At 43.0% G+C, this 24,429-nt stretch overlaps 2 protein-coding genes across 3 annotated transcripts in view; one reads left to right on the top strand and one right to left on the bottom strand.

The window, feature by feature from the left end:
* The window catches only part of mark4a (MAP/microtubule affinity-regulating kinase 4a), a 28,557-nt gene extending 22,910 nt beyond the window's left edge, over positions 1–5,647 (top strand). The window contains exons 16-18 of one of the 2 annotated variants that reach the window (XM_069719581.1): positions 472–554; positions 1,133–1,177; positions 1,284–1,448. In XM_069719581.1, the coding sequence (XP_069575682.1) occupies positions 472–554; positions 1,133–1,177; positions 1,284–1,348 (193 nt within the window). In that variant the 3' untranslated portion in view covers positions 1,349–1,448. Of the gene's footprint in view, positions 1–471; positions 555–1,132; positions 1,178–1,283 lie in introns of both variants that reach the window. The other variant, XM_069719580.1, reaches the window with a different exon arrangement.
* ckma (creatine kinase, muscle a) lies at positions 5,558–9,167 on the bottom strand. Its single transcript, XM_069719579.1, has 8 exons — positions 9,061–9,167; positions 7,577–7,784; positions 7,306–7,460; positions 7,068–7,197; positions 6,674–6,845; positions 6,440–6,563; positions 6,150–6,339; positions 5,558–6,059 (listed from the first exon to the last, which is right to left on the bottom strand). Exons 2-8 carry the CDS (start codon positions 7,767–7,769, stop codon positions 5,881–5,883), a joined length of 1,143 nt encoding a protein of 380 aa, XP_069575680.1. The 5' UTR covers positions 7,770–7,784; positions 9,061–9,167; the 3' UTR covers positions 5,558–5,880.
* Between the last annotated feature and the right edge of the window lie 15,262 nt (positions 9,168–24,429).

The following is a 24,429-nucleotide window of genomic DNA, read 5'->3' on the forward strand; positions in this document are numbered from 1 at the left end:
TGTTTGCACTTCTTATTTTGGCTAACTTCTATTTTTTACAGTCTAGGACTGACTGCTTGCTTTGCTGTTGCAGTGAGTGTAATATTCTCTTTAAATCAAACCAGGCACATCAAATATATCTGATATGAAATCACAGTGAAGCTCCACCGTTCAGCCTGAGCACAGCGCGGGAATGGATCCATGCTTATCAAAACATCGTATTCATCCGGGCCTTTTGGCGAGCCCTTCTGCGGCCCCGGATTATCCCCTGCTCCCCTCTCCCTCCTGCTCGTCATAATCACACATGTCTAATCTTATCAAACCTCAGCTTTATCCTTGCCAATCAGCTCCCGCGCTGCGCTCTTTTCCAGCACTTGCTTTCCTGTGATTCAATTATATTCTCTCTTGCCCCCCCACCCCCTGCTCTTACCCCCGACTCCCCTTTTTTATCAATCTTTATCTCGTTCTGCTTCCCCCCTGTCATGGCATCAGGGTCAACCTTGACTCGTCCAAGCGCCAGGGCTCAAACAAATCAGTCTCGGGTTGTACTCTTCCACAAGGATCAAAAACAGTTAGTAAGTTCCCATGTCTCTCGCTTCTTTCTCGTCTGCCTGTGCTGCCCCATCCGTCTGCCTGCTCTCTGGAATCTGCCTGACTTCTTCACAAAGTTCGTCTGCATGCCTCGTGAATCATCTTCATCCTGTCGAGGTCTCACACACTTGGTTTCAAGCATGTTTGCAATCAAGGAAGTTTCATTTGAGTTTTTACGTTTGACTTCAGGGGTGTGATTGTCTCCAGAGACTCTGATATCCCTCCATCATTCTGTGAACAAACATACCTTAGAAATTGTGTTTCATGTTTTTATTTTATGAAGGGTGAAACCCATTAAATGTTCATCCCATGTGTTGTTGGGAACAGTGAATGTGGATGTGTAGCACAGAAACGATCCCATGTTGAAGGACAGCATCACATATGCATGCTTTCAGAGCTGTGAGTGAGGAGATAGAAGTGCACTCCCATAGGAGACGACTCGCCGTTCTGCACATCACGTGCTTGTTGTTGCTGATGCTTGTTTGGTCTCTCTGTATGATATCCACTGCTGGATGCCGTCTCCTCCGATGTGTATAGACCTCTGACTATGTTTGTCTTGCAGGGTCACAAATGAATCTGAGGGAATCAGGAGATTTGCGGTCACAAGGTCAGTACGCGTGTTCCACCTGCATCGGCACAACCTAGAAAACACACGTTATGAGACCAGTCGGAGGGTCCGGTGCCTGAACGTGTCTCTGTTCTCCTCCCCCCAGTTGCCATCTACCTGGGTATCAAAAAGCGTCCGAGCCCCGGGCCGTCGGACGTGGCTGGGATCTGAGAGGCGGTGGGAGGCGGGACCCTGCGGAGGTGGTACTGGCTCTGCGGGAGGCGGCGCTCGGATGTGGCTGCCAGGTCCACCATGCCGGCCCCTTTCTGCTCTCCTGCACCCACGGCGTGGCAGGGGGCCGCGTGGCTTTCGAGGCCGAGGTGTGCCATCTTTCCACGGGCACCTCCGAGACTTCTAACGGGGTGCGCTACACGCGACTCTGGGGGGCACCGCTAGCTTTTCGGGACATCGCTACCCAAATCTCTAAGGACCTTGAACTTTGAACGGAGGGTGTGTTTGCGCACGAGTGTGTGTTTTTGTGTGACTGTCAATGTGTGTGCGCAAAGGGAATTGAAGAAGAGAAAAAAAAAAAGGCAGAGAAGGGGCGAGGGGCTGGACCCGAGAGAAAAGACTTCTCCTTCTGTCTCTTTCAAGACTACCCGCCTGCACACACACACACACACATACACACACACTCTCTCTCACACACACACTGATACACACACACCTAATCCGTGAAGTCACAGAGACTGAAGCACCCCCCCCCCCGCCCCTCCTCCTCCACCCTCCACCCAATCACCCCACCCAGCTCAGTCTACTTCTGCACTGAGCTGCTGCACCCACTGGACCTGATCAGACAGATTCTAGTTGAATATTTTTTATTGCTACTCTTAGCCATAATAATTCTTTATTTTGTTATTTATTGCTCCGATCATTGTTTTTACCCACCATTTTCACCACCACAGAAAAACATCTCGTGTCCATCTGACATCTTTCACCACCCAGTCCTTTTTTTAAAACTCTTCTTTTTTTATGTCACCTTTGCGCACACTCTCCGTTTTGTTCCCTCACTGATGATTATCTGCTGACGGACAAAAACAGGCACAAGCGTGGCGTTGGTCCGACTCGGTGATCAGAGTCGGACCAGAGTCGTAGCATTGCTTTCATTCGTGTACATACAGCAGTGACGACTGCTCTGGATTAAGGTCAGCGGGAGCAGGTTTGACGGGCCTGTGAAGCAGCCAATCAGAGGCTGGTGTTGAACACCAACATCTAATCAAATCAGTGGCAGAATCTGACACTAATGAGTGAGATCTTGAACTTCATGACCTGGGAGCCTCATGGCCTCTCGATCACATTAGTTTCTCTGCATTGAAAAAGCAGAAATTTCAAATGTAGACATTGTTCTTCAGAAACCAACCCAGCGGTCAGTGGCAGAAAGTGTTTCAGAGCTTCGTTTTACTTACTTACTTACGTCTTTGCTGCACCAGAACTTAAAATTAAATGAACACAGCGGATTTTCTTAATTATATTAAGATAGGCTCAATAATTTACATACCATAGTTTTAATTGATTAAGTTGATGGCTCTCAAAAGATGGACCTCCCTGCTCTCTGATTGGCTGGATTCATTCCCCTTCAGCCTGTCGCTCACAGCTTCAGTCCTTGATGTGATTACAGTCTGGAAACTCTGTTCGCATTAACATTTGCACGCCACTTTGAGTGGCGGACCAATCAGAGACCAGTGTGCGATGACGTTGAACTCGAGCAATTTTCTTGTGTAATTGTAGTTGCAGCGGCGGTAAGGTTTCAGCACATACAGTGCTCAATGCTGATTGGTTAAAGGCTGCTGCAGTAGTTTGGCCCAGTAGGATGCAATGACTGGAAACAATCCTCAGTGGAGCGTGTCCACACCCATATATTCACGCTGTGAATTTGGGTCTGGGCACATCATTGGCAGTAAAAACCAATAATTTGGCATTTCTGACCTTTCACCCCATTTCATCCATTTTACTTTCCTTCAAAAGCGTTGTACTGAAGAGGCGACAGCAGCACTGTCACCAGAACATCCCTCTGATCATCAGTGGAAGTCATTCAGGGTGATTAAAGCGCGGGTGAGCTGCAGTCTGAGTCTGCTGTACTCTCAGTGCAATGCAGCTCTTCTATTGGTTTTCTATTCGGTGCCATGTGATCTCACCTCAGTCATCATCTCAGTATGTCAGTGAGATACACCAAAAGTGGATCCGCCAAACAGCAGAAACCTCTCCGATTACGCACTCACCTGTACACACACACACACACACACACACACACACACACACACACACACACACACACACACACACACACACACACACACACACACACACACACACAGAGGTAACATGCACCCTCCTATATAAACTGCTCTGTCCATTATTGATGACTGTGCGGATCAGGGGGAGCATTCTGTATCCAGAAAGGCACGATGAAGGCAGTGTGGACAGTGTTTTCTTCTTGTTAGTCCAGTTGCCTTTAAAGTGAACTACCCCCAGCGCCTTCATACAGTTCATATTTAATGTAAAGAAAAAAAAAAAAAAGAGAGTCAGAAACCCCCTGAGAAAGCTTTCTATTCTCCCTCCCTGTTTTTAGTGAATAACGTACTGTGATATTTACATAGGCTACGGAGATCATATTGTTTGGCTGCTGATTTACTGTTAATAATCTCTCAGTTGTGGCTTTGCTCATGCTGACCCAAACCAACCCCCACAACCCCCATCCCCCCCCCCAACCTCCCCCACTTGCCTCCATCCCGTCCCCTGCTCATCCTAAACTCATCAACTCCCTGCGTTTAACGGGGAAGCCAACATTTATCTGTCCGCCACCCTCACACGTCGTCACACCGAGCGGGTCGCTTTGTTTCTCGCAGGGAAACACTCAGCCATCATCCACTCTCTCACGTTGTGTGACATCTTCTCAGTCCTGCTTGGTGTGTGCTGTGTCCGCGCAGCTCGACAGGGGAGGCCGGTTTTGACCCGCCGTCCGCCTCGGGGCGAGAAGCAGACACCAAAACGGACACCGGGAGTCTGTCCTTGCCCTCTCCCTGGACGTTTCTCATTGTGGTGTATATTAGCATTAGGTAATATAGACCTCAATGCACTTTGCTTTGACTTGAATCAGCTCCTTCCAGTGTACCTGTATAGGTAATACCCAGAACTTGCCACTGGAGGGCGCCAATGTCTTAAATGTGAAACACTTCAATTTGTGGATATTTGCACAGGTACTTTATTTATTTTTTAGAATAATATCATTAAAAAACAGGATTTATATCAGTCAGTTAATGGCTGTATATAAAATATATGAATATAGTATATATCTTAGAGCTCAAGGTTTATTTATAGCTAGAGCAAGGGAAGTACTTCTAGATTAAAGCAGTTTCTGTCAGTGACAATGGGGAACAAAACCAACCTGCAATCCTGCATGACTTCAGAGTTTGGGTTTTAGGGAAAAAAATGAAAAATGATACACACCCAGGATTGGAGGCTTTGTGAAATGCAGACACAGTCGGTGTTAGGACATGAATTGCTGGATGAAGGGCCAGATTCTTCCCCCTTTCACAAAAAACAACCAGAAGGGCTCAGGTGAGACACAGTGACTTCACTCCACCTTGTTGTGAGGGTGTCTGAGTTTGTAGAAGTCTTCGGAGATGCCATAAAATGTACCACAGCATACCGTATGTGGGGAAAATGTTCCGTTTTAAATCCATCACAAGGACATTTAGAAATAAATCGTGCAGTTTGGTTCCATTTTAACTTGAATTTCCACCGGTCCTGATAACTACATGACATGTTGAAAGCTCTGGGTTGCATTCAAGCCATAAAAAAAACATTACGTCACTGTCTCCTGATCGCAAATATGAATCAAGTCGTCTGCTGAGCATTTCAGTGGGAATTTTTGAAGAAAAATGGGCAAAAAAAGCAAATAACTTAGTGTAAAACAACTCACTCTTAGTGTAAGATGGATGAACGTTGTCTTAAGGTGGAATCTACTGTGAAAAATTCTTGAAAAGAGTTTTTGTTGACCTGAGTGTTGCGTAAATGCTTGTGTACCTGCTCAGACGGCGTGTCGCTGATGTGGGTTAAACAGTGGATGGTGACAGTATTAGGATGCTCAGTATTTAACATGCACTGTCATTGGAAACAGTTGATGTTATATGCAAAAGAAGAACTGAAAACACACACATTTGACCTGTATGAGTAATTTGACTCTCTTCTACTGTTTAATTCCTCCTCTCAAGCAAACTGTAAACTGAGATTGAGTGGTTGTGGTATAGAAGGAGAACATGGAGCTGAAGATGAATAAAATTCACTGATGTTGGCACTTTTTCCTTCATTTTAGTGTCTTGTTTTCACAGCTTCACCTTACAACCTAACGTGACTGTTCCGACAAAAGAAAGACCAAAATTAGTTGTTTCATGGGGCGGTTTTTATTGAGCAGTATGAACAGCTTCAATAATTCGTACTTTTTATAACAAAAAGTAGGTGATGCCACGTCTGCCAGGCGAGCCCGGCTTAGTGGAGGCTGATCCCAGGATGTTACCAACCAACACAGGAGAACTTGAAAAAGATGGAACAAAGGACAGAGAAAAGGAAAAAAAAAGCTGGAAGGAGAAAATGAGGTTAGCAGAGTCAAGAGTCTCTAGGTGAACGGCTGTTTCCTCTGCACGCCTGTCAGCTGGCTTGATTGCATATGAATAGTCACGAGAAAAGCATGAGATTGTCCCTCTCTACTTCTGGGCAGGGATCATGCTGTCGATGGCCTCTCCCTTCTCCAGCTTCTTCTCCATCTCAACCATGAGCTTGACTCCATCAACCACCATCTGGACCTGCTCCACCTCGGAGGAGCCCAGACGATCGGCGTTGGAGATGTCGAACACACCACCGACAGAGGCAGTGTCCACGCCACCTGGAGAGGAAGGACAAGGGATGAGATGCACATCACAGTGTCCAGGTCACATTTCTCTCTGTGGGAATATTGACGACGGTATGAGCTTACCTGTGCCGCGCTTCTGCAGACGCAGCCTGGTGAGGATCTCCTCAAACTTGGCGTGTGTGCTCAACTTGGGCAGCTTGACGTGGACACCGCCACGCAGGCCGGTACCCAGGTTGGAGGGGCAGGTCAGGACGTAGCCCAGATGCTCGTTCCACATGAAGCCATGGTTGTGCTTCTTAAAGATCTCCTCAATCTGGCAGGTAAGGAAGAAGGAAAGTCAGAGGAACATCTTCCATCAGTCCACACTGCTTCACTTGGTCCCATCATTACATATACGTGTAATCACTGTGTACCTTCAGCAGGCCGGTGCAGAAACGCTTGAAGACCTCCCTCATGTTGCCGCCCTTCTCCATGGAGATGACACGCAGGTGATCCTCCTCGTTCACCCAGACCAGGAAGGTCTTGTTGTCATTGTGCCTGAGTGACAATGAATCCACATGCAGTAAAACACACAGGTACTGCAGGGACATAACGAAGGTGCAAAGCCAAAGGGAGAGCTTTGGAAGGTTGTTAACCGTCATTCTTACCAGATGCCTCTGCCGTCGGGCCAGTCACGGGCCATACCGGCACAGGTCAGAAGGGGAGACACGGGCTTGTCAAACAGGAAGTGATCAGCGATCAGCTGCTCCTGCTCGGCATCAGTCATGGACTTCAGGGGATAGTACTTTCCCTTGAACTCGCCATCCAGGCTGGTCAGAGCTGCAGAGACAAAGTCACAGTCAGGAGATCAAATGAAGGTGAGCAGTGAGAGCTTCAGGTGAGATTACTCTGATGGCTGGTTTATCAGGAACAACAACGGCTTTCCTTGTTGGGTTCACCTCTTGTACTTAAGTGACACCATCTATTTCTCGTGAATGGCCCATTGTTACTGCCCAACCCTTCGCATTCTTGCAGGATGTACTCAAACTAATAATAGCTCACCCTCAACGGACAGCTTCTCGATCAGTCTGCGCTCTCCACGGCTGTTGTGGGGGGGCAGGGTGAATCCCTTGATGCTGCGACCGGTGCGAACACGGCTGGACAGGACATAGTTGGGGTCCAGGTCTCCACCCTGAAGACAAAGTTATAACACGTAGTATCGGGTGAAAAAGAGTCCAGAGGTCATTTGATGGTTATCTGGTTGGCGGTGAGCTCGTGATGAAGCAGAGTGCTGCCGTACCTTCAGGTTCTCGAAGTTCATGTCGGTCTTGTGCTTGTCGGTGGCCTTGTATCCACCATGACGGTCGCAGATGACGGGGTCGAGCAGATCCTTGAAGACCTCGTAGGACTCCTCATCACCAGCAACGCAGCCAACAGTCATGATGAAGGGGTGACCTGAGGAACGGGAGTGAGTGGGAGAAGAGGGAGCGAATTAGAAGACTGAAGTATCAGGAATATAAGAATAGTTTGGTGTTCGTACGTGTTTGTCTAATTGTGTCTCTGGGTCTCACCGGGGTTGTCGATTCCAGTCTGGATGACATCATCCAGAGTGTAGCCACTAGGTGTCTGCTTGTCCCTCAACTTGCCGTATATCTCCTTGGTCAGGATCTTGGCCATGTGGTTGTTGTGCTTGGACAGGTCAGGGAACTCCTCCTCAACTTTGTAGTTGAGCTTGAAGTTGTTGTGGGTGTTTCCGAAAGGCATGATTGCTTTCTAACACTGCAGAGAGAGGGAAACGTTTGAGCCGATGCTCGATATGATCACAAACCAATCCGTCCTGATCTGACATCTGTCACTGAAGGTGATTTGAACTGCCACAAAAAATTCAACAACATTTGGAAATATTGTGCAGGACAGCTGCAGAGTTTAAGTCGTGTCAGCCGAGGAATCCTGGTAACAAGTGTCACTCAATTTCCAGCAGCTCAGATGTCCGGTTGAAATAGAGTCGGGGGAGGAGTGCCTGCTGCTGGATATATTTAGCAGCAGCACATCTGACCGTAACCTTTATGTCCTCAGCATATACAAGCGACCCTTTAATTCTCTTGGCAGAAATACAATCCCAGTTGTCCACATTACATGTGGACACATAAATTAAGCTTTGGCTCCTCACATATCTACAGATATTTATCCCATTTGAAAAACATTATGCACCTTCTTTGAATCACACTACAGGATCAGACACTTAAAGTTGTCACTATGCTGAACTCCTGATAGAAGTCTGATGAGCTGCAGACGTGTTTCCTTCCACTTTACCAACCACAGTCCGACGAGATCCTTTTACTTTAAATTATTTCTGGACTTATTCATGTTTCCTTTTTGTAATTTGTCTCATCTTCCCTTGATAGGCTGATCACATGAGTAATAAAACATTGACGCACTTGTTAAGTCACATGAAATCTGATCCATACTCTAACTGCAGCGTAACATTTTGGTAATAAACCACACTGGTTTACAAAATTAACATTTTTGATGCAGTTTAGAGGAATTTTCTGACTGGTCTGCAGCTCAAAAAGCCAAAGGTGTGACTCTTAAATGATTAAAATCAGTTCTGGGACATCAGGCTGCCTCCTCTGCATGTATCAAACTGTAAAGCACCTGTCCACATAAATCACTTCCCCACTTTGCAGGCAGTAAGAACAGATGCAGTGATACAAGTTAAAAACACAACTTCACTGCATCTTCTGCAATGCTACAACACTATCTTCATGCAGATTTTCACAAAACTGAGAATAATCTGACCAAATGGAGACATCTGTAGGGATTTTTTTTTCAGAAAGTGCATCATGTGGATGTAAATATATCAAAACTGTTATGCATTGATACTTTAAGTTCATGGTTGACTTTTAAGTCCAAAACCCTCACTGTAGAAAAAAGGAGCCAAAAAAAAGTTATTTGAACCATTTTAAAAATAAAATATGTAAAGTTCTCCAGATTCATCCAATTCTGCTCCTTCTTTAACGCCACAAAACTAATCATTTCTGTGATATGTCTTTACCTGTACACCAGACAAGAAAAGAAGTAACAGTCCTGGGGATCAAATCCTGTTCACCACAGCCAAAATAGGGGTCACCCAACTCCGGAGGTCTCTGCTCCCTGTTTATATACCCGGCAGACACTCACTCATTGGCTTGGCCATTTTAGTGCCTGCTGCGCCCTCATTGGCCAGGGCCGCTGCACTGATACTCTGAACAGTTTGTGAAAGGGACGCATTTACATCTCAGTCATCCAAGACGGGTACTGCAGCTGTACCCTCTCACCCTCCTCACCACCCCTCTCCCACCCTGGGCCCATACATAGCTCCAGTTGCACGGTGGGGGTATCTGAGAGGGGTCACAAGAATGGGGGTGTGGTGGTGTTGGCGGTGGGAGTGATGGTGGGGGGCAAAGCAACTGAAAAAAGCTGAGCTTCACTTTTGCCAGGCATGCCGTGGAGATCAGGGTCCGAGTGTCCTTGTGTTGGAGAGAGTTGGAGTTCTTTTAACTTATTTCAGGAGTGTTTTCTCCATCAGATGAAGGTCAGAGTTTCTCTGCACGTGGGGAACTCTGAGTATCCTGATTTAAAATGTTTAGCAGTTGACGAGTATGATCCTCAGTGATGTTTACTTCTCTCCTGAGGCTGGATTGGTCAGTTTTGCACTATTGAAAGTATGAACACTGTCTTCCACAGTGGCAGCATGTCAGTTGCTTCTCAGGAGCTCACTGGTAATGTCTGTCTGTTGGTCAGACCACTTTGGTCCAGACTAAACTTTATCAATATTTATTGGGAGGGAATTTATATATATAACATGCATGTTGCCCTGAAGATGAAGCCTCATGACTGTGGTGATCCCCTGAGGGGAAAAGTCTCAACAACTATTGGATAGTTTTTCCATAAATGTGGTACATGTCACCTCAGTGACTCACACATTTCATGAAGGGACAGCTTCTGGTAAAAAATTTAATGTGTCCCATTCTTACTGGTTCTACTACAGGTTCTGACAGAACCAACAACACCAACAGCAATACTGAAAATTTGAAAATGATCCAATCTATTTCCCAACAGGAAGTTTCCCACATGGCAGATATTCTTGTGATCAACTAATACCACAGTTAAATCCACATTCTTCTGACATAAACTCAACAGAAGCAGTTCTCGTTGCTGTGTTCACTCATCATTGCGGACCCACACCCACCTACAGAAACTACTGTACCTCAAACCAGGCGGGCTCCAAATAATATGACAATTACACTGGTGGGAAAACATTTTATCCCATTGAAAAAAACCATACCAGTTTCTTGTCTACTTTTACATAATTTTTCAGACTGTTTCTCTCATCCATACTTTTTTTGTTCCAGTGTACTCGTTTGGACATGGAAAAGCTGGAGAGGATGTTCCTGAGGATAAATACAGGCAAAAATCATCATGCACATGTACATTTTAGAAGTACATATTATTAGTGGAACAACAGCCATATTTAGGAATAAGTAATACACACACACATGCCTGTGAAAAGTACTACGCAGCTATTTATGCTGCACAGCGTTAATGAACATTGAATGTTTGATGGGAACGCTGACTGTCAAAGGGAATGTTGAAGATGATAGATGATTCCATCTTTGACATTAGCTTCATTAGTTCCCTTCTTTGATACTTCATTCTCTCAAATGTCTCACATTATTTTACTAATGCTTATCTACTGCAGCTGCTTCATGCGTCACTGCAATACAGAATTTTTATTCTGTCTAGTTTCCAGACAAGCAGAGCTGGATTATTATTAATCTGTGATTCAAGTGTAGATAAAAGCATCTTCCAGAACCAGAATTCAGAAGACGGATTTGGATCCCTTTCAAACTGATTGACAGGAGACAACACAGCAACTACAGCCACAGTTATTCATTTTGTCTCATTTAAAAAAAAGGTAGATTTACTCTATCAAATGCAGCAATACTTGCCCAAGGAAATTTCTCCATGGGGACAAAAAGTATCCTAATGTATCCTACCATATCGTATCCTAATGTATCATCGTATGGTATTGTATCGTATCCTAATGTATCGTATCGTATCCTAATGTATTGCATCGTTTTGCATCGTAATGTATCGTATCGTATCCTAATGTATCGTATCTTATCGTATCCTAATGTATCGTATCGTATCGTATCCTAATGTATTGCATCGTATTGCATCGTATCGTATCCTAATGTATCGTATCGTATCGTATCGTATTGTATTGTATCCTAATCTATTGCATCGTATTGCATCGTATCGTATTGTATCCTAATGTATCGTATCGTATCCTAATGCATTGCATCGTATCGTATCATATCCTAATGTATCGTATCATATCGTATCCTAATGTATCATATCGTATGGTATTGTATCGTATCCTAATGTATCGTATCGTATGGTATTGTATCGTATCCTAATGTATCGTATCGTATCCTAATGTATTGCATCGTATTGCATCGCATCGTATCTTAATGTATCATATCGTATCATATTGTATCGTATCCTAATGTATCGTATCCTAATGTATCGTATCGTATCCTAATGTATTGCATTGTATCGTATCCTAATATATCGTATCGTATCGTATCATATCATATTGTATCGTATCCTAATATATCGTATCCCAATGTATCGTATCGTATCATATTGTATCGTATCCTAATGTATCGTATCGTATCGTATCATATCATATTGTATCGTACCGTATCCTAATATATCGTATCCTAATGTATCGTATCATATCATATTGTATCGTATCCTAATGTATCGTATCATATCATATTGTATCATATCCTAATATATCGTATCCTAATGTATCATATCATATCGTATCATATCATATTGTATCGTATCCTAATGTATCGTATCATATCATATTGTATCGTATCCTAATATATCGTATCGTATCATATCATATTGTATCGTATCCTAATGTATCGTATCGTATCATATCATATTGTATCATATCCTAATGTATCGTATCATATCCTAATATATCGTATCCTAATATATCGTATCGTATCATATCATATTGTATCGTATCCTAATGTATCGTATCATATCATATCATATTGTATCGTATCCTAATATATCGTATCCCAATGTATCGTATCGTATCGTATCATATTGTATCGTATCCTAATGTATCGTATCGTATCGTATCATATCATATTGTATCGTATCGTATCCTAATATATCGTATCCTAATGTATCGTATCGTATCATATCATATTGTATCGTATCCTAATGTATCGTATCATATCATATTGTATCATATCCTAATATATCGTATCCTAATGTATCATATCGTATCATATCATATTGTATCGTATCCTAATGTATCGTATCATATCATATTGTATCGTATCCTAATATATCGTATCGTATCATATCATATTGTATCGTATCCTAATGTATCGTATCGTATCATATCATATTGTATCATATCCTAATGTATCGTATCATATCCTAATATATCGTATCCTAATATATCGTGTCGTATCATATCATATTGTATCGTATCCTAATGTATCGTATCATATCATATCATATCATATCATATCATATCGTATCATATCGTATCGTATCATATCATATTGTATCATATCCTAATGTATCGTATCATATCCTAATATATCGTATCCTAATATATCGTGTCGTATCATATCATATTGTATCGTATCCTAATGTATCGTATCATATCATATCATATCATATCATATCATATCGTATCATATCATATCATATCGTATCATATCGTATCGTATCATATCATATTGTATCGTATCCTAATGTATCGTATCATATCATATCATATCATATCATATCATATCATATCATATCATATCATATCGTATCGTATCCTAATATATCGTATCCTAATGTATCGTATCGTATCCTAATGTATTGTATCGTATCCTAATGCATCGTATCGTATCATAATGTATCGTATCCTAATATATCATATCCTAATGTATCGTATCGTATCCTAATGTATCGTATCATATCGTGTCCTAATGTATCGTATCGTATTGTATCGTATCGTATCCTAATGTATCATATCCTAATGCATCGTATCATATCGTATCCTAATGCATCGTATCATATTGTATCGTATCGTATCGTACCGTATCGTATCGTATCCTATCCTATCCTATCCTATCCTATCCTAATGCATCGTATCATATCGTATCCTAATGTATCGTATCCTAATATATCATATCCTAATGTATCGTATCGTATCCTAATATATCATATCCTAATGTATCATATCGTATCCTAATGTATCGTATCGTATCCTAATATATCATATCCTAATGTATCGTATCATATCCAAATGTATCGCATCATATCGCATCGTATCCTATCATATCCTATCGTATCGTATCGTATCGTATCGTATCGTATCGTATCGTATCGTATCGTATCGTATCGTATCGTATCGCATCGCATCGCATCGCATCGCATCGCATCGCACCGCACCGCACCGCACCGCACCGCACCGTACCGTACCGTACCGCATCGCATCGCATCGCATCGCATCGCACCGTATCCTATCCTATCCTATCCTATCCTATCCTATCCTATCCTATCCTATCGTATCGTATCGTATCGTATCGCATCGCATCGCATCGTATTGTATCGTAATACCGTATCGTATCGCATCGCATCGCACCGCATCGTATCCTATCCTATCCTATCCTATCCTATCCTATCCTATCCTATCCTATCCTATCCTATCGTATCCTACCGTATCGTATCGTATCGTATCGTATCGTATCGTATCGTATCGTATCGTATCGTATCGTATCGTATCGTATCGCATCGCATCGCATCGTATCGTAACGTACCGTACCGTACCGTATCGTATCGTATCGTATCGTATCGTATCGTAACGTATTGTACATACCGTATCGCATCGCATCGCATCTCATCGCATCGTATCGCATCGTGTCGTATTGTATTGTACTGTATTATAATGTATCGTATCCTAATGTATCGTATCATATCGTAACGTATCGTAATACCGTATCGCATCGCATCCCATCGCATCGTATCATATCGTATCGTGTCGTATTGTATCCTAATGTATCGTATTGTTTCATATCGTATGCTATCCTAATGTATTGTATCGTATCCTAATGTATCGTATTGTATCCTAATGTATCGTATCGTATCCTAATGTATTGTATTGTATCCTAATGTATTGTATCCTAATGTATCATAGTGTATCCTAATGTATCGTATCCTAATGTATTGTATTGTATCCTAATGTATCGTATCGTATCCTAATGTATTGTATTGTATCCTAATGTATCGTATTGTATCCTAAAGTATTGTATCCTAATGTATCATAGTGTATACTAATGTATCGTATTGTATCCTAATGTATTGTATCCTAATGTATCATAGTGTATCTTAATGTATCATAGTGTATCCTAATGTATTGTATCCTAATGTATCGTATCGTATCCTAATGTATTGTATTGTATCCTAATGTATCGTATTGTATCCTAATGTATTGTATTGTATCCTAATGTATCGTATGTATCCTAATGTATATTGTATCCTAATGTATTGTACTGTATCCTAATGTATTGTATGTATATCGTACTGTATATTGTATTGTATCCTAATAGTGTATCCTAATGTATCGTATCCTAATGTATTGTATTGTATCCTAATGTATCGTACTGTATCCTAATGTATTGTATTGTATCCTAATGTATTGTATTGTATCCTAATGTATTGTATTGTATCCTAATGTATCGTACTGTATCCTAATGTATTGTATTGTATCCTAATGTATTGTATCGTATCACATCGTATCGTTGTTAGGATTCCTGTTTTCCTCCATTTTGCCTCTGATCACCTCTCCTCCTGTGTCCCCTCAGTCCCCTGTCTGCTTGTTCTGTGTCCTCCTTTCCTCTCCTCCTGTGTCCCCTCAGTCCCCTGTCTGCTTGTTCTGTGTCCTCCTCTCTTCACCTCCCGTGGCCACGCCCCTCACCGGTCCCATCAGCTGCAGCCACTCACCCCAGATCACCTCCTGCAGGTGTGCTGCATCTCCCTGATCACCTCCCCAGACTATATGTACCCTGCCCCTGCACTCCTCTGGTTGTCGGTGCATTACTACTATTACTAGCAATAGCTAGACCCTGCGAGTTACTGCGAGTGCCTTGGGATCACCGCAAGGACCACCAGTCACCCGTCCGTCACCTGTCCGTCCTGTTCCCGTTCCCATTCCCGTTCCACCTGTTCCTGTTCCGGTTCCAGCTGCAGCTCCTGTTCCTGCTGCAGAGCTACCTGTCGAAGTGATCCATCAGTTGAGTTGCCCTCCCGACTCGGAGAATAGAGACTCTGTTTTTTCCAGTGGTCCTGTCTGCTTGTCTGCCCGCTGTCCTGCCGGCTGCGTCTCCCTGGATCAGTCGGTTGAGTTGCCCTCCCGGCTTGGAAGCAAATGGACGCTGTAGGTGCCACCTTTTGTTTGTTTGTTTGTTCGTTCATTTGTTGGAATAAAGACTGTATTTTGGAACTGATACCTGAGTCTGTGAGCCTGCATTTGGGTCCTGTTATACTCCACCTCATAACAATCGTATCCTAATGTATCCTATCATTTCGCAATGTATTGTATCGTATTGTACATCAGTAATATTTATCAGTGTTATTAGTACAGAAAAATAGGCCTCCATTTTTAATTTTGATAAGAAAAAGCGCAAAACCGTTGATTTTTATCATTCAGACAAATTTTCCAAATATGTTGGTGAATTAATCTCAAATTTATTGTGTAAAAAAAAAAGAAGGAGAAAACAAAACGCACGCTATCTCATTTAGAGAAAGTAGGGAGGTTTTTTCCATGCCTGACACATTTTGTGCACACTATGCTTGTTAGCCTACACACAAAGTTAAACATTAAACATCCAACCTGAATCTACACCAGAGAGGTATTTGGTAAAGACACTGAATCATGTTGAGGTGCATCAACATTTCAACCGGCGGCCATAGGAGTGTTAACACGGGCACTGTTCCAAGAGGGGGGCATCCCAGCTGCCAGGCTGGTGGGATGCCCCCGCCGTCTCTGACTGGCAGCTGACCGGCTCACACCTGCTCCCTCCACTCCCCCGTATTATTATCATCACTCCTGTCTGTACAGCCAGTGGATCACAACTCGTCCCACCAAACTGTCCACTTCAGCCCTGCGATACGTTTCAGGCCGACAACCTCAGGACAACCCTACAGATCAATTACATTACATTTTATTTATATCGCGTCAAATCACAACACAGGTTATTTCATGACACTTAACACATTAAAGTCCTTACAGCAGAACTTTACAACATTATACAGAGAAACCAACAATTCCCACATAAGCTAGGAGGAAAAAACTCCTTTTTAAGGGAGAAAAACCTCCAACAGAGGGAAGAAAAAACCCTTTAACAGGAAGAAACCTTCAACAGAACCAGGATCAGAGGTGGGCAGAGCACCTGTTAACAACCAGACTCAGAGGTGGGCGGAGCATCTGTTAAAAGAACCAGACTCAGAGGTGGGCGGAGCATCTGTTAACAGAACCAGACTCAGAGGTGGGCGGAGCATCTGTTAAAAGAACCAGACTCAGAGGTGGGTGGAGCATCTGTTAAAAGAACCAGACTCGGAGGTGGGCGGAGCACCTGTTAACAACCAGACTCAGAGGTGGGCGGAGCATCTGTTAAAAGAACCAGACTCAGAGGTGGGCGGAGCATCTGTTAACAGAACCAGACTCAGAGGTGGGCGGAGCATCTGTTAACAGAACCAGACTCAGAGGTGGGCGGAGCATCTGTTAAAAGAACCAGACTCAGAGGTGGGCGGAGCATCTGTTAACAGAACCAGACTCAGAGGTGGGCGGAGCATCTGTTAACAGAACCAGGATCAGAGGTGGGCAGAGCATCTGTTAACAGAACCAGGATCAGCGGTGGGCGGAGCATCTGCCTCAACCGGTTGGGGTGAGAGGAGAGCAGAGAGGGAAAAGGACAGCATAGAGATAGAAGAGAAGAACTGTTGGTGGAGACGACAAGCGCAGAGCAGAGACATGCAGCTCCATGACGGGACATCTGGAAAAGAAAGAACAGAAACTACACGAGTGAAGGAACTGAATGGAGACAACAGATAATAAGAAGAAACTATGGGAGAGAAAAAGCATAAAGTTAATGAGATGTAATGTTGAGATATGAGGTATAGAGAGTGAAAGAGTGAGAGGAAAGAAGCTCAGTGTATCCCCCAGCAGCCTCGGTCTACAACAGCATCACTGCAGGATGGTTCAGGTCCACCTGAGCAGCTCTAACTATAAACTTTATCAAAATGGAAAGTTTTGAGTCTAACCTTAAAGCTCGAATGGTCTGCTCCTAAACACAAACTGGGAGCCTGAAAACTGAAGCTCCGCCACGGTTCCTCACAGTGGTGCTGGAGGCCACGGTTCCTCACAGTGGTGCTGGAGGCCACGGTTCCTCTCAGCGGCGCTGGAGGCCACGGTTCCTCTCAGTGGTGCTGGAGGCCAAGACAACGTCATCCAGAGGAACTAAATCATTAGAGAAAGAGTTTCTGAGGTGTTTAGGACCAAGTACAAGAACTTCTGTTTTGTCTGAATTTAGAAGCAGGAGATTGTTAGTCATCCAGGCCTTTATGTCTTTTAGACAGGCTTCAAGTTTTACTAACTGATTAGTTTCATCTGGTTTTATAGAAAGATATAGCTGACTGTCATCTGCATAACAATGGAAGTTGATGCAGTGCCTCCTGATGACATCTCCTAATGGAAGCATGTACAAAGTAAAAAGTATTGGGCCTAACACTGAGCCTTGTGGAACTCCATAACCAACTCTTGTTTGTCTGGAAGACTCATTGTTGACATGGACAAACTGGAATCTATCTGATAAGTAGGATTTGAACCAGTCTGATGCAGTTCCTTTAATCCTCGTAACGTCTTCTAATCTCTGTAATAAGATCGTATGATCAATCGTATCAAAAGCAGCACTGAGATCCAGAAGAACAAGTACAGAGACGAGTCCATTATCTGAGGCTAATAAAAGGTCGTTAGTAACTTTCACCAGTGTTTCTGTGCTATCAATGTTCTCTAACTTCACTCGTGTTGTATTGTTCCAGTCTCCCTCCTTTTCTGCTACTTCTGTTCAGAGACGCAGAAGAGCGTCTTCTGCCCTGAGTTGAAACCACTTCTCATGTTACCCAGCTATCTGCTGCATGTCCTCCACCAAGTCAGAGGTTACTAAATTAGTGCAGGTTTCTACTATCACTCCGTGCACCAGTCTGTTGCCTTTCCCTTGTGCAGCACCTGTTCTGTATTTTGTGTACGTTACTGAAGTGCAGAACCAGATACCATATTTTTTGTGAAATATGAAAGTAAGACTTAGGATAGGTTTTAACGTTTAATCTCAAGGAGGAAGTAGTATCACCTCGAAATGAGACACCAGATACAGAGGCGAGCTGCTGACATTTTACCTGCAGCAACTGAACAATGCTGCACGAGAACAGTTATGCAACAGGATGGTGATATGATGTACGTGTCTTCTGCTGATGGCCTCGCTCTTCCTCCTGCTTCAAAAGATGCTGTAGCCCATTTCAGGCCACAGAAACAGTCACAGCTTGGACACTGAAGGCAGGTACACCGTAGTTTATTTAATAATAGGTGTGAGAGCTTTAAGATGAGTGGAGTTGTTTGGTCACGTCATTTTTCTGGTATCTTAGCGCTGTGTCCTTCTCAGCCACCGAGCGTGGTCAAGGAAGTGAGCATTAGCTTGTAGCCTCACAGGATTCTTGTCTTGAAACATATACAGCTTGACCCTTCGAAAGGAATACATGCCAACTGCACTGACCCCTGTCAGAATAGCACAGTGTCACGGCGTCCACTGCACCCCCGCCATAAGGTGAGAGCAAGTTATGTCACACCAGTCAGGAACGGGAAAAATGTCTCATTTTAATACTTCCTCCAACAGTAGTGACACTCGTCAGCTGGTCCTTCATTATGAAACCATCTTAATGAAACATGATTGGAAAAGTAACATTATGTGCTCAGTAACCAAATACAATCATGTAGTAAGTGTCTATATATATCACCTTTATGGCAGACTATATTTAAAGCTTCTCTCCCACATTGATTCAGCACCTGTTTGTAGAAAACTCGATGCAAATCATTCCCACAAGAGGAATTTTCCAGATATCTTTGTTAAAGTATAAATAAAAGACTGTGTTTTATCTTCTGATGGCCTAAACTCTTAAAACCGGAAAGCTAAACAATAAAGATACTGCACTGTTTTCTAAGTGTTTTTAATGCTGATTATTTAGATTATAAACTGGATATCATGCAAGCTGAATTTCCTTTTGCAGCAGGCTTGGGGCAGTGTACTTGTTACACTGTTTGTCCGAGTGTTGGTAGTTAGTCATTGAATCTCAAGTCACAGGGATCACGTGTGCGTAGCGTGGTCAGGGGGAGGCTATAATTATACCTGGCTAGCTGGTTCCATCTGCACCGTGTCAAACAGCAACCCCCGCCCATCCAGGACCCGGATCCAATTTCATTGAGTCAGTCGTCTATCCATCTCAGACTGGACCATAGGTTTCCCAGCTTCAGCTAAATATTCCACAAAAAGGGACTCCATTTAGTCGAACCTGCAGAAATATTACAAAGTTCAGCTGCTGTGTTGTTGTGCAGCAACTTCATGCATTAGCCTAAAAATCCTTCCAAGCTCACGTCTATGTAGGAACCAGAAGGCAAAGTGAGATTAGAGATGTGACATTTGTCCCTTCACCACAGCATTAACAAGGGAGTCATGCAGGTGCTGTTGCTAAGCAAATAGGTACAACCCTCTCTGGATTATCTGGACCAAAACACATGAACACAATGTGCTCTAAGAGGAAAATGTCTATTTAGGCACATTAAATCAGTGCATCAGTGAATGAGTAAAGGGCCGGCGAGGCTTCGAGTACAGTATATGACCGCGGATCACTGCACATGTGATGTGACTGCAAATGACACACTGTGCTGTGCAATGTAACATGCAGTTTCACGACCTCAGGGGATTATGTGTATACATATATATATAGTATAGAAGAGGTTCCAAGGTTTGTTTTCATACATAAATATTCTATTGTCTACAGTGATTGTGGTTATTTTCATCAGGGGAGGTATGAGGTTGGGATATTCCGGTTTTTAGTCCTCTGTGTGAATAAAACTTCAAAACATTGACTCGCATAAAGCAACTCCACAGCATTCTGTGTTAGGAATGAAATGCCCTGCTTGTACACATGCCCCAGTTCATAGGTTTTCTGTAAAATATTTTAAAGCCTGCTGACACCATTTAAGAGGTGTAATTCTGCATAGCTTTGATTTCATTCAGATATAATCACCACAGTTAGTTGCAGCTTACACAGATCATTTTGGTATCAGGTTAGATTTTGCAGAATCTCATCATTGCATTGACCAATCATCAGTGGTCCTGACAGGTCTGACCTATTATGGGACGGAGCGCTGGACAGTCTAATGGTTTCTGTTTTTACTCATTAACATGTTAACTTTATACAAAAAAACAGCAACAATAAGACAAAGAAACAAAATAAGAAACGTCAGTCAGAAGGAACCTGTAATCCTTCACATTGTGTTAACTCATACTTAGAGGTTTTACCTACTTAGTCAGATTTGGCTTGTTATGATTTGGACACTGTTTAGCTGGACGATTAGATTTTCAAGTTACGAGTTATAGCTGCTCTGTTCACTCTGGTCTGGTTCTTCCACTTCCATATAATCAGCAGAACCCGTTCCATGCCACGGCAAGCCACGAGAGACTCGAGGTTTTTCAGTTCCTCTTTCCAAAAAGGCAGAAACAAGGGAAAATCCCAGAGAAGGTAAAAGTGTGCCCACTTCTGTTACATTTTCGTTAGATTAATTGTCTTTGATTGAACCATCCCTTCGCTGTATTAATCTCCAGCTTCCACATGTTCCAATTTGAGTAATTACTGTTTATTCTGTAAAATAATGATACAGAGTTTAATATATGATGTGATGATACATCAACTCTTCTTTTTCTTCCCTTTTCAGTCCAAAGACATCCTATATTTCTCCTCAGCTGTAAATAACTCCAGACATGAAGGATCCCTGCAGAGAGCCCTGTCAACATGTCTCCTACAAACACCTTTTTCTATACGGATTGAAAGATATTCCACAAGGAGGGGAAGCTTTGTTTTATCTCCCAGATTTTGGGAGCCCAAGTTCACCAGGAGAGTTTCTTACTTCTGTGATATCAGTGTCTTACAAATAGATTTTAGAATAAATTATGTGACCTCAGAGTTACTAGCGACCAAGCTAATCCAACGAGCTGACGAGTTAACGGATCATTACCGAGCCTGTTTGCTGAGAGAATCACATTTTCCCTCTTCATCAATTTTTTTCATTAAATTAAATTTTGTACAGAGGAGAATAAAACACCAGGACGGAGTCAACTGTGCAATGAAAGATGTGTCACCAAGATTCTAGAATTCAATATTTTGGCTTTAGATCTGACTGGAATGACGTCATCAGAGGTATTTTCTCCGAGCTGAGCTGAAGAAAAGCTGTTTTCTCTTGCTGATGACACTTAAACTGACGCTGATGTGTAAAATCAGTGGCGTGGACCTTTAATCAGGGTTAAAGGGATGATATTAGAGGAGATTCTTCCTCACCTTCAGGGAGCACAGCTAATGTTTGTATCATCCCAAAACTGTTTGTTCAACTGCTTCAGTGGATTAACTCATGAATTATCAGGCAGCCAGAGTTCACCTCTAACACAGTGATCAGTAAACCCACAATGCACTGGGGCACGAGGGTAGATGGCAGTCATGACCATGTGGAGAAGTTAACCCCTGCATGTCTGTCGCTATATTAAGATCTCCAGCAGTTCATTCATAATGGTGTTAATATGTGTTATTTACTTCTGAACTATACTTTGATGACTGTGAGCTTTGATGAAGATTTTGAGCTCTTCGTCATTGAACACCTGTCCTCACAGGATCACACGTATAACAACTGGCAGCTGCCATCACACCACTGAATGTGTGTTACATAATCCTAGTGTGTCGTTGCTTTTCAAACAGTCAGTGAACTCCCACTTTTACTACACAGTTTTGGCTTTTCATTCAGATCTGTTACGTTCTGTGTTCTGTGTTCTCAGAGCAGTTTTGGGACGGTGTTACAGAACATAGTGTTTCAGTCTGCCGACCAGCAGCTGCTGCCCTCTGTTGCTTCTCTGGCTCTCTGCCAGCCGTAAAGGCTGCAGGCTCTCGGTCCTTCTTATGTAATCAGCAACTGAAGTACAAATTCACCTCCATCACACAAGACAGCTGAAGTTTCGGCCCTATATGTTGCTATGCTGTATGTGCTGCTTTAAGCCGATGTCCTGCATCCATCTGCCTTCTTGGCATCCTTCAGAACGAACAGGCGTCTGCACCCATTTCTTTTCATTCTCTTTGCATCACTAAAATATTCATATTATGAGTGTCCTTTACGTGCAGTATTTACAGTATGCATCTTTTTTTTCTTTATTCAACAGTGATAGTAGAGAGACGATGATGTCATGGTGAAGGCATCAGCAGACATTTATGTGTACTAACTCTCTATACTCTGAGTGCATCAGTGTCAGTACAGAAACATCAGAACACTACAAGTTCCAGGATGAAGCACTCAGAACGCTTCAAAGAAGAAGAAGAAGTGTGAAACTCTGGACACTTTCCTTGCGTTCCGATTCACAAACTATTTCTTTTTAATTTTAGTACGTACTGCAGTTAGCATTAAAAATGATGTAATATTGGATGTAGTATGCATACAACTGGAACATAGTACTTAAACATCAAAATACACCTTGAACTTTGACCCTCTTGGATCCGTTGCGATCAATAGCGCAACGTTTGTAGTCAAAAGAAAAAAGGATGCGATCTGGAACGAGTACATTACTTTGAATGCCTCTTCTTGTTCTCCTTCTTCCATTTGTGGGGCGAGCTTTTGCGCCCCCAGCTGTCTCGGAGGCTCGGGCGATGTGATGTATCTTCCACTGTAGAGGATTGTGGGTCAGAAGAGCCAGAGTCAAATGTAACAGGACATCCTGATACTTTTGGCCTAATAGGTTTAACATACAATGTACTGGGACATATTTCATATTTTTCCGGCATACTAAATTGAAGAATCAGAGTGTTTATTGAGTGTTAAACAGAGGACACAAAAACACACTGAATTCTGGGTAAAATAATTAAAGCTGCAGATGTTCTGGAGGGTGATGTGTTCACATGATGAGGTCATTTCCTGTCAGTGCAGAATAGCAGCAAGTGATTGGAAACAACAGGACTGTTAAAACTCCTGCACTAAAAGAGTCCCAACATGTAAGAGCAGTATTTATTGGTGTACTGAGGGAATCACAGCATCAGACTTGTTCCCACTACGTCTATAATCACCTGAAGATATTTCTTACTAGTTTTACTTCAACAACAATCTCTTCCACAGTGAGAACAGGCACAAAGTACAATGACCCAATGACAATGAGCATGGAGTTGAGTTCAGGAAACTGTGGAGGAGACGACACGACAGTCAGCACTCATCGGTCCTCCAGTAGTTCTTCAAAGGTGTTTGTGCTCATAATCCTGCTGCTGTATGAATCTTTCTCCACAAAGTTTAAACCAGAGAGTGGAGTATGTCTGTTAAAGATGGAGTGCTTCTTACCCGCAGACTTCCCACCTCCATGTTTCACCTTTTGTGACCGACACAAATCTCTTGGCTCTATCAGTAAATCTGACTGCTCTCCATCATCCACTGTGAAATGCTTGTTGTTCAAAGATGCTTCTCATCCTCTGAGACTGCAACTCTTCCGCCTTCTTTTTGCTGGACTTGTGCAGGTTAAAGTCTTGTGTTCTTTACTTATCTCTCAGTGAACAAAACTTGACATCACAGTGGTGCAGTGGTTAGCATTGTTGACTCACAGCGAAAAGATTCTGGGTTCAAATCCGGGCCTTACTGTGGTGAGTCTGCATGTTCTCCGTGTGCCTGCGTGGGTTCTCTCGGTCCTCCAGCTTCCTCCCACCGTCCAGAAACATGAACCTCAGGTTAACTGGTGGTTCTACAAATGTCCCTGAGGTGTGAATGAGAGCGTGAATGGTCTTTGTTTCCATCTGTCTCTCTGTGTTGACCCTGTGATGGACTGGTGATCTGTCCAGGTGAACCCCGCCTTCGCCCAAAGTGAGCTGGGATAGGCTCCACCCCCACCGGGACCCTGTTCAGGATTAAAGCGGGTATAGATAATGGATGGATGAACAAAACTTGATTAGATCGATAAATCAAGTATAAATCTGATGGTGTGATCATCAGTTGTTTCTCAACATC

Source organism: Brachyistius frenatus, unplaced genomic scaffold, assembly GCF_029030835.1.
Source record: "Brachyistius frenatus isolate BFR_SWC_R1_liver_20210118 unplaced genomic scaffold, ASM2903083v1 Contig_218, whole genome shotgun sequence".
Taxonomy (NCBI): domain Eukaryota; kingdom Metazoa; phylum Chordata; class Actinopteri; family Embiotocidae; genus Brachyistius; species Brachyistius frenatus.

What these genes read in the sequence shown, in the direction of transcription:
- ckma (XM_069719579.1), bottom strand. Translation starts at nt 7,769, where the DNA reads ATGCCTTTCGGAAACACCCACAACAACTTCAAGCTCAACTACAAAGTT. An exon ending in TGAACTTCGAGAACCTGAAG is followed by an intron (nt 7,198 to 7,305) that starts GTACGGCAGCAC and finishes CTTTGTCTTCAG; the next exon opens with GGTGGAGACCTGGACCCCAA. An exon ending in TCTGCACCGGCCTGCTGAAG is followed by an intron (nt 6,340 to 6,439) that starts GTACACAGTGAT and finishes CTTACCTGCCAG; the next exon opens with ATTGAGGAGATCTTTAAGAA.